Below are 11,591 nucleotides of genomic sequence, written 5' to 3'. Positions count from 1 at the left end.
GATTTAAAATTATTGGGGGCCAAACAGTGTGGTCATTATGCCCTTTCACAAGGTGAATGAGTAGTACTTTTCTCACTGGAAAAAACACATCTGGCAAAAGAAAAACTGAGTGGTCTGCAGGAGCCTCTAAAGTGTTTGAAGACAGCACTATCTTAGCCAACACTGCTAACACATCCAGAGGCTGGTGAATGATTGAGCTTATTGAAGATGCCAACCAAGTAGCAATGGGCACTGCCTTACAGCAACAGATTCATACATATTGGCTACCCTGGCATTTTTCTCCAGGTATCTTACAGAGGTGCAAACTATATGGGTGCTAAGACAGAAAACTTCTTGTCATGTACCTGGATGTTAAATACTTTCAACACTGGAGGGCCAACACTTTTGCAGTTTTTATAGACCATTGACCACATCTATTCTACAGTGGCCAACTGAACTTATTTAACCACATTAAAACCAACATTCAGAATATGTGGCACAATTTACAATGAGTGTTTGACACATCAAAGGCAAAGACAATACCATAGGTGATTGTCTTTTGAGGAACATAGCCAGCATAACAACCATTGACTGGGTGTAGATAGTAGATGGCCAGCTGATGTGCACCTTCATACAACAGTACCTCCAAGACGGGGCACCTATCTCACTTCGCCTGATGTGCGTACCAGTTGACAGACTTGCAAATGAAATGGGGTGAGGCTGTAGCAGTTATCATTTACAGCCTCTAATCCCACAAAAACACTACCAAGAGATCTTAAAAGCCATTCGCAACATGTCACAACCTGGCACCAAAGCAATGGTCAAACTTGTTGCAAGCAAAGTGATCTGGTCGGTTGTCAAGTTAGACAGCCACATGTGGGCTTACTGCTGTGTTTAATGCCAGAAAAACAAAGTTTCACCACATGTACATGCAACCATTCTGGATTTTCCTCTGCCGAAAGCATATTTTACGCATACCCACCTGGACCTTGTCAGCCTGTTACCATATATAGATGTGAATGTTTGGCTTTTTCGTTGTGGGATCCCTGTTACCTTTACCATGGATTGAGACCATCAGTTTGAGGGATTACTATTTGATGACTTGCTTAATCTTTGGGGAAGCCACCATATTCATACTGTGAGTTATCACCCACCTAGTAGCAACAGGGTTGAGCACATGCATCACTCACTGAAATCTATTCTCATTTGCCACAAAGAATCTTTGATTGATACATTGCTGTGGGCTCTGCCTTGTCTCCAGATGGCTTTTAGAGAAGATCTGTTCTGTTCTTCAGTGCAGCTAGTGATTAGTGAACATCTGTAAGTACCTGTCAATCTGATTGCTCATACTCTACCAACAGCCCAGCCACCCAATGGCCACATTGGTTTTCTCCAAAAACTAGAGCCACACATCTGGAAACTATGCCCACAAAATCTGCAACACCACAGGTGACACCCTCAGTTTATTTTCAAAGAGCAGAACACATGAACTTGCATCTGGCAGCATGCCCACCTCTACTTTCTCCATATTCTGGCCCTTACAAAGTGATATCAAGAGCAACAAACACTATCATCATCTGAAAGGCTGGCATGAATGACACTGTTTCACTTGTGTGACTTAAACCTACTTTCATTGACAATTCAACAAATGAATGGTTACCCAGCTCACTGGCACTGGCGTTACGCAATACGGAGAGGTTTATTATCGAAATTACGAGAGAGCACATTCCGGGAAGAGATGGGCAACATATTACTACCGCCCACATATATCTCGCGTAATGATCACAACGAAAAGATCCGAGAAATTAGAGCAAATACGGAGACTTACAAGCAGTCGTTCTTCCCACGCACAATTCGTGAATGGAACAGGGAAGGGGGGATCAGATAGTGGTACAATAAGTACCCTCCGCCACACACCGTAAGGTGGCTCGCGGAGTATAGATGTAGATGTAGATGTAGATGCACAACAGCGATGACCACCAGGGGCCACATCCCTGCCCGCTCTGCAGCTGGCAACATGTGCACTGTGAGACACAATCACTTCTGACCTGCATCCTGCTACACTTCCAATGATGTGCATGAGCACACACATCGAATGAAAGTTCCCAGACATCCCTGGCATTCCAGGCTATTGTGGAACCAGAATGTGGAAGGACAATATTCATCAGTTGATTGAGAATCACTTAGTGCCCACATGCTTACTTATGTTCAAGTGCTCACAATTTGTCACCCCCATCTTCCATTCATGATTTCTTCAAGAAAGATTCCCAGCCATATCCCTGTTCCAGTGGCCTGCTACGAACATGAGTTGGTTGCCTCCCTCACAGTCCTTGGGGAGAGCAGAAGAAAGACAATATACAGTTTTCCAGTGTTCCAAGATACAGCCTCTACAGCTTTTTAGGAGATGGAAGCTACTTTGGCAAACATGAGAGTGCCTGATTGCCTAATGGCACCGACAAGAGATGTGTGAAGTGATATCTTTCCCTGAGTTCACTTTCACTTGTCATCTTGTGAAGTTGTATGTTACTGGTGATCTAGTCAAAGTGTATAAATCTTCAAGAAACTGTTATGTTTTACCATATATTACCAACTCATTTATAATTAGGATAACAGTAAAGCATAAACCTTACAAAATAAAGTGGTTAATAAGCAAATTTATTTAAAAAAGATTGTCATCACTCTCTGGGTATAACAAACATTTGTATCAATATCAGACTGACATTTACACATAAATACAAAGATATAACAGGAACAAGGCAATCTTTTTTTGGTTTATCTGTTATCTACAGTTTGTAATTTACTCTTTAATAAATCGTATCATCTGTATTGTCTTTAAGCATAACACAAATTTTATAAATATATTTGTGAAGGCTTCAGGCAAACCTTCAGTATAAATATGTATACAAATGTTTACTGACTTGGTTTTGTCATATGTTTGGTGAAAACTGTCTTCGTGATCAGTACAACTGGTCTGACTAATACATCCTTATACCACACTGCAAGCCTTCTTGCAAATTGAAACACTCTGATTCTTGTCTTGCTGTAACAGAAATCATTACTTCCTAACTCTAGGGACAGCATTATTGTCACACATCTAGTAGTTTTAGTGTCATTATTTTTTATTGCATTAACATAGTAAGTATGAAAATGTAGGCTCTTCAGTACAAGAAAAAGTTCGACTAATGTCAAAAACCTCAATAACAGTAATTGGTCATTCAAATGCTGTTTAATGGTGATTATACTCTAGCAGTGACTTTCTTGCCTAAATAAGTGAGGTTCCTTAATATGCAGAGCCATGCAATTCTTTTCCGTCAGAACATTCAAATTAACAAAGACCTCAAATTAGAAGTACAATAGGTTCATTACTTTTGGAACTATTGCTTAGATCCATTTCTCGGTATTTTCTTTGTCTCATAAATTTGTATTATCCTTTATTTCTGCTACAATGCACCTTCACTAACACCAGAAATTCACTTCACATTTGTAGGTAAAAACTGTTCTCCATTACGTCTGATGATGGATGGTAGTAAGTTCTGTCTTGCTGCTAAATGTCTATTAGAATGAATTATCACTCAGGTCACCATCATAGCAAGTACAGATTAGCACAGAACATTCTCATTTTATGACTATGGATAAGAAAAAAATAAAGTATAAATATTCACTCAAGGGACTTCGGCTTTAGGGAACATTTCAACTCATTTTATATATTTATGTTACATATAAATACTTTGCAGATCATTTCATAACAAATAATGTAGTCCCATAAAAGCTGAGTGTCCCTCATTCTGAGAAGTCACAATGCAGTTATATTTACATTTTATTACATTACATTAACTATGAAATTATGCTGAATATATCACAGTACAGAAATTAATTGAATTTGGAGAGTACACATGGCAGGGAATGCATTAAATATCTCTAAATGAACAGTAATATTCAGCATGTGACAAATATTTAACTATAATAACATATACATAAATATGATTACAACAAATTTGTGGTCTGTAAGTTAAAAATCTGATACCAAAATCTGTCACAATGACTAATAATTAACAGCACATTCTGCTGCGAATTATTTAAAACTGATACAGGAAACAACAGTTCTTAGCAGTTATCTGAATAGTTCCAATCCTTAACCAAGGCAAATTATTTTCTTGTCCCTCTATGGAGAAATTTGAGTCCAGGTCTTTAAAATGAAATAATGTTTTCCATTTTTGATGTGCAATGAAGTCCTGAAACAATTCTATAAAATTCTTGAAGGATGGATGGAATAACCTTTCTCAGTATTTATATTCTTAGAAAGGGGAAATTAATAAACCACAACACATTCAGATAGCACAAAATTTAAAAAATCAGATGATGGTTTGTGCATCTTTGTGTTATGTGATCTTACAGTTATTAAAGTTATAAGCTTCCTATCACAGCTTAAATGAGTCACTATTATATGAACTAGTACACATTTTGCCAAATGAAACTATAATTTGGTGACTATCAAGTAATTTTGACTGTTGGTGTTCTGTCTACATAAGGCCCTAAAATCTTAGAAAGATTACTTTGACAGCAGACTCAAGAATTATTTGTTGTGTAACAAAAGGGAAAAGACAACATTGATACTGCAAACACTGGACCACTCACAAACAACTGTAACACTCTCAAACATATGGACTACTCCCAAATATCTGGACAATTTCAGACATTCTCTTTCTAACAAAAAATTAATGGGAACAGTTTTCCTTTCTAATACCACTTTCTAACAAGCACAGAATGAACTGTTTCACAAGCACATTTCATGCCTACAGCTGGCTAAACTGGCAAACATTTGTGGGGCTTTGCAAAAATTCATCACTGTTTTAACATAAAAGATCATATGACAGACAAAATTTTAAAAAAAGAACATAATAATAGCAATAATTGTTATTATTTCTGACTTTGGGAACACAAACTGGAGCAATCTTGATGATACATCAATGCCTTGATTCAATTACTGTCTGTTTGAAGTCAGATCGTCTGCGCCACCAGGGGGTTCCACTACGTGACGTATCAAGAGGTGGATCAGCAGTCATGTTGCTATGCCTGCAATGAATAAGATTATTTTTTAGGGAATATAACACTATATTTTGTATCTATAGATGAATAGTTGTCTCTATGAAAGAAGAGAAAAAAGGGAAAATATCTATAGTCATGAAAATTGTCACAAAAACAAAAAGGTTAATTACTTGACTGAACACAAGTTGATGAGTAAACAACAATTTTATGAAATGTTGCCAATAACATAGTGTAAAGAAAATAATCTGCTTCACCCAAGGCAGAGCATTACACTAACAACCAGAACTAGATTCAAATAAATTAAATTTGCTGGCAGTGGTACACAGCTCTGAAACACATTTGAGTAAAACTGAAAATCAATACAACTGTGTTCTGCTAAAGAGAACATTGCAAAATACAGTGTGGCTAACATGGATTTATATATATTAAAACAGTTTAATGTTAATTGATAAATGAATATCAGTATGTGTTGTGCACTAGTTTAGCAATAATTCTGTAGCTGATGTTCTGAGGGGGTGCTAAGCTTTGCTATAAAAGGTGCACATGGAATGGATGAAGAAAGAAGATTTAACATAAAAAGGTTATGACTTTTATGCATCTCATCAGAATCAGTGACCATCCTGATAACTACATGAAATGCAGCAAACTAGAGGAACCAGCCTGCTCATAGCACTCTTTTCTTTTACATGAAATACTATGTGTAAATTCCTTGGGGTTCAGCTAAATAACAAGTTAAAATTGAGTCAGCACAAGAATAGACTAATCAAGAAGCTCAGTTCAGCATGTATAGTCTGTAGAAACTTCTCTCCTATTGTTGACCTAGATAATAGTATTGGATTATTTTGCATATTTTGAATCCTTGGTATATTAAAAAAAATATCTTCTGGGGCTGTGCACCTGAAGTAAATAAACTGTTCATTCAGTAGAAGTGGGCAATAGGAATATTTTGATAATCACACACTTTGCAGAAGCATTGTTCCAGACTTTTGAATTCTTCTATCAATTTCCCATTACATTTAGTTAGTGGTTTTGGTTATGACCAATTTCATGTTAACTGTGGTCTAAAAATCAGAGCACAGGCCAAAAAACAATTTTCATGTGGGCTTTGCCTCCCTGTGTAAGGTTCAGGATGGAGTTATCTATTATGGTGGGAAGATATTCAATAAGCTCCCATCTAATAGATATAAAAAATTGGGAATCCCTACCAATTCAAAATAAAATCAAAAACACAGTTCGTTAGCCACTCTTTCTACAAATTATATGAATATTTAGATTCAAAGATTATAAAGTTCCATTCATTATGTGGCAAGTATAAATGTTTGTTGCAAATCTGTGTGATGTAGTGATATAGTAATATACCATAAACAGGACACAGTATTAACATATGTAGGAAACTATCTTCTCTGAAAAAATGCTAGTGTCATCAAGTAAATATTAAGCTACCAATACAACATAAACATCAGCCATTTAGTATGAATAAGGAAGCAGCACACAGAGGAGGTGGTGGTGAGTGGCAGACAGGTACATTTGAAGTGCATTTAAAAGTAGATGATGCCAGCTCTCAGCCAGGCACACCAAACCAAAGACAGAATGTCTCAGGATGTTTCTAGTGGAATAGACTGCAGACAGAGCCTGGAATCAATGGTGGAAGGGAAATACAGTAGGTCATGAGTCATGCTTGGGTAGGTCTAAACTCCACTTGACCAGCAGTCTCAGGTAGCACCTGATGAATGCAAAGAGTCACATTGTTGAGATATTGTGCATGAAAGACACTGCTATCTGGCAGAACACCAGACACCTTAAGATGCCAACAAACAGCCAGGAAAGCTTGAAGAATTATTTCTATTTTATTGCCAGTATAATTTTTGTAGTGTTAAATTGGTTATGTCTGAACAGCAGTAATGCAGTCGTTCAAATACTAACAAAGAGATAGAGGGGCTGGCCAGTACTTACCTCAGCTCAGTACAGCTGATAGATACACAAAACAGTAAAATAATGACCACATTCATTTTGTGTATCTATCGGCTGTACTGAGCTGAGGTAAGTACTGGCCAGCCCCTCTATCTCTTTGTTAGTATTTGTTTCACATCTTTATATGAGATTTTCCATTAATAATTTTAATGCAGTGGTTCATGATTTAATCCCTAGTAATGATTTTTTTTTATTGTATTAAATATGACTTTACCTCTCATAACACGTTGTGGATGTAGAAAGTGTCACGTCTCATTTCAAGCACTCTAGTCTTCACATTACCGCATGTCTCAGTGACAGCTTTATATTAATTTTCATTTGTCATTCACTATTGGTCCTCCCGTATAGATGAACGAAAATGAACTTTGCACGACAGGAGATGAAGTACTGGTGGAAGCAAAGCTGTGAGGATAGGTCATGAGTCATGCTTGGGCAGCGGCCCACGAAAGGCAAAGTTCCCAAGTTTGAGGGTCAGTCCGGCACACAGTTTTAATCTGTCAGGAAGTTTTAAATGAATGTGGTCATTATTTTACTTTTTTTAAAATTTTTGACACTTGTCTCTTTCTTGTAGATGCGTACTACTTCCACGATATGACAATGAAATGAATGAATGAAATTTTCATTCAGTAGGCATCATAACACACAGCAGATTCTTGCAATGAAGATATACAAAAACTGGTTCCATTCAGAGTTCAGTGTCACAAAAACAGATACATATAAATGGAGTAAACACCAATGTTGTTGTTATTTAATCATCTTGCTGTACATACATCATTTATAACCTCAACAGTCATTTAAATACTTTATGATTATCCTGATGATCTGTAATGAACTGTTAGTATTGTGCCATAGCTAGTTGATACAGCTTTAAATACTTCCATTTTATTGTTGCATTTTTAACATACAAATTATTTATCTCTTGACATTCAATGCTGTTTTAACATATTGAAAGGAAAGCTTGTAAAAGTTGTAAACTCACTCATCCAACAACAAATTTGTCTGGTTGGTGATAACCTTAAAGCTGGATTCCCTGAACTCAATCAATCAACTATGAGATCATCGTCTTTCAGAGTTGTGACCCTAACTAGTGATTTACTCACCAACATACTTTGTAATGACCTCTCAAATTTATCTGGTTCTGTCTTAGATCATACTGATTCCTGAAACTCCTACACTATTACTGGCATTGTCTGTACGCACCTGTATCGATACTGGTGGTGCCTCTCGGGCAGCAGTGTCTGCATATGATGATGTTGCTGCTGCTGTTGCTGCTGCTGCTGTTGTTGTTGCACCAGTCGCACCAGAAGAGGCTGGTACTGGGAAATGGCAGCTGGGGCAGGAGCAGGGGCTGGTGACAGCTCCTGGAGGGGCACTGCATCTCCACTTAGGTCCTGGGAATAGTTTTTCTTTTATATATTACCTGCTACCAGAACAATACTCCCTTTTTTAGTCCTTTATCTTATTTTTAAAAATACTGATAATGTATTGAAAAGGTTTGTGTGAATTTCAGCAATTTACTAACAAAATTTAAAAGATATTATTGCAAATGGTTGATGAGTTCTGAGGTAGCTATTATAATTTGATGACTGACAAGACATGAAAATGACAACAGGAAAAACAAACATTCTGGAACAATACACAAGTCTGAATTCAGCATAAAGCAAATTAGTATTACTGTTAACTGCCATTTGTGAGGGAACTGGTGAGCACAGGGTATTAAAAAAAGAAGTTTGTTTTAGAGACAGTAAAAATCACTTTAGAAAATTGCAACTGGTGACATGGCTTTTAGTTCTTTGTTGGTTTTTCCCTTTACCTCCTTATACTGGTTTTCTCAGATAGCTGTTCAAATCATGTTTAGTTTCTACAAAGCCAAGCATAATTTCATAAATCTCATTACCAGCTGGAAATTACTATGGAGTGGTCTATGCAGGGTTCTGTACATTGAAAATGTCAGTGCCCAATCGTGCCTACCACAACAAACTACATAAGTTGACAATATTGTGTGTACACCACATTTGTTATTTAGCACACTGTTTCTCTCATTCTCAAAGATTTGTGAATGGGATTCAAAACCATATACTTTGCTGCCCACTAAAGCCACCTGATAGTTCTTAAGTATTCCTCATTCAACGCGTTCACATTTTTTTTTACCACGGAGGACTTGTTGGGCTATTAATATTACTTCCCTTATTTGTATCACTGGCAAAATACAGAAACTGGGATGTTCAAAACTTCAGTATAGTCATTCTGATTTTCAGTTTTTGCATGCAGTATTCCAAGAAGTCTTTCTGCAGCTTATGACGAACATACTACCTTAGAAAGAAAAGTAATTTCTAGTCTTCTACAGTCCAGTGTTAATATTGCTTTGCTCTTTCTACTCCAACCCTAAGGGGAGCAGTGAACAAAGGTTCCCTGCCTGCAGCTATGCACCACTATGTGATAAAATTCCCTCTGGAATATTTTTTAACGTGATGTGTAAGACTAGTGTAGAAAACCTGTAGCAATTCATGCCACATAGGAATGGAATCTCAAGCAATGAACCTTAACTACTGGCATTCCAATTCATTGTAATATTAGAGTAACAGTTTCTGTGTGAGGTTCTGTCAGAATTTTTGTCACTGCCTGCAAAACCTTATGATATGACAATGCACTTATATTGGAGTTTTATTTACGTTGAGCATACTTAACGCCATCTTGGAAGGCCTTTCACATGCCCAACATTAATCACCATCTAGTGTGTCATATTCGTGTTTTAACTCATGGTACACACGATGAGCAAGAAAGGTAGTCATCACTATGAGCACTAATGTACACCCTCTATGGAACAGTTATCTGTTCAGTGCCAATACAGATCCTAAAGTAACTATTAGCTATGATATTTCAGTTGTTTTGCTAAAACTTAATGCCTTTCTGTTGGCTTTAATAATGTCATTATCAGAGAATAACTTCTAGGTACGATGATTATTCTACATGCTTTTAGTCAACATGCTTAGTTTGATTAACAGAGAGAAGCATTTCTCATGACTGGCAGGCCTTCAGTTGAAGCAGTTGATGCTTCTTCTAAAAGAAAAGGAAGACTGGGTAAAAATAGCGTGTGAACACCTTCCAGATATAGCACAATAGGGTATTCAGAGTAGGTAGAGCACATCAAGAAGTGCATTTGTTAATGATACATCTAGTGATAAAGTATATTTATTACTTGAGCTATATACAACCTGGGCATAAGGGAAGGCCTATTCAAGTACTGGCTTTCAATGGGAAAAAAGCTCATGGTCCTACTTTCAGGAGACACTCCCCACACACAGAAGAAGTAGGTATAAGTATGTTATATGGACTTGCGTTGGGAATCACTCGTCCATTGATAATGGAAAACTCACTCTTACATGAAATGTTGAAAGGACCTTCTGAAATATCCCTGGAGTACTGCTTATGGTTTTGCAGTATTCCAAAATACAAGTTTGAAGACTTACTGCATCATGTACTGGGGTTTGATATGGAGCTTTCAAATGTTTCATAAATGAAAGTGTTGTGGGTTTATGTCCTGACAAAGGATATGAAGTGCAAAGAATCAGTCTGTCTGTTCCCACAAATATCTCACAGCACCTGATATTTAGAAGCTGACAGGCATTAACAGTGAAATTAGTGGGAGCTTATCATGCGTGTAATGTGCATTTCCTTACATTGATAAAGGCACATTTTCTAGTAGATCAAGTGACCTGTGGCATACTCTCTAAGAAATCATTATAAGTTTATCTGTTGAGCATAGGTGGAAGAACATTAGGCCCTAGCAAACAGTCATCACCAATGTTGACTGAAACATTGAAAGAAATTCTTTGTTGATAACATATTTCACTGTTGCATAAAAATTCATATCATCCCATAGATGATAACAATCTGGTCACAGAGAAACAATGCTTCATCTGTGAACAGCTAGTTGCACTAATAGAAGAGTCAAAACACTGATGCAGAAGTGTACCCATGCAGGAAAATAAGCTGTTGACAGCATCTGCATATGCTGTAAATGACATGGCTCAGCAGATTGTCATGTAAAATGCAGTCAAGAAGTCACCATTACTTGTTGCAGCTACATATCTTATGCTGAAACTAAGGACATCATCAACTACATGAAGCTGTTCCTCCTTCAGCCGGGATATCCTTGTTGTCCTAAGCCTCCCCCGATCAAAAGTATCAGGTTTAAATGCTCCTAAGATGATTAGTCGCTTCCAACATTTTCCTATAGAAGCACCATAATTATGGAAATTCTCCCCATACACACGTTTAGCAACATAGCTATTGCCATTTGGTAATCCAGACATCCAATGAGCATCTGCTAACTCTGGATTTGTTTACACTCTATTTCACTGCACCAGAAGCAAAGTCTGTGATGAACACTAACAAATAGTCACAGCCAAGTTCTTTATCACTACTTAAACCATTTATGCTACATGTGAATCGGAAAATTATGTGAGTCACTTCTGAACATTATCTTTTGTGAAATGGAACACACAGCACTAGCAACAAACCTTATATTTACAGTGCAACTAGACATAATTAGGAGGGTAGTTTGAACAGATCATACAAGAACGTGCGTCACA

General features: G+C 37.2%; 1 protein-coding gene across 1 annotated transcript in view; it reads right to left on the bottom strand.

Moving 5' to 3' along the window:
- Positions 1 to 2,618: 2,618 nt before the first annotated feature.
- LOC126235263 (uncharacterized) overlaps positions 2,619 to 11,591 on the bottom strand; it is a 606,153-nt gene continuing 597,180 nt past the window's right edge. The window contains exons 7-8 of the mRNA XM_049943993.1: positions 8,197 to 8,387; positions 2,619 to 5,052 (exon numbers count right to left, since the gene is read on the bottom strand). Coding sequence (XP_049799950.1) covers positions 4,944 to 5,052; positions 8,197 to 8,387 — 300 coding nt within the window. The 3' untranslated portion in view covers positions 2,619 to 4,943. The remainder of the gene's footprint in view (positions 5,053 to 8,196; positions 8,388 to 11,591) is intronic.

This window comes from Schistocerca nitens, chromosome 2 (genome assembly GCF_023898315.1).
Source record: "Schistocerca nitens isolate TAMUIC-IGC-003100 chromosome 2, iqSchNite1.1, whole genome shotgun sequence".
Lineage (NCBI taxonomy): Eukaryota > Metazoa > Arthropoda > Insecta > Orthoptera > Acrididae > Schistocerca > Schistocerca nitens.
Note: the sequence above shows the minus strand (reverse complement) of the source record. Positions and strands in the feature narration are given on the sequence as shown.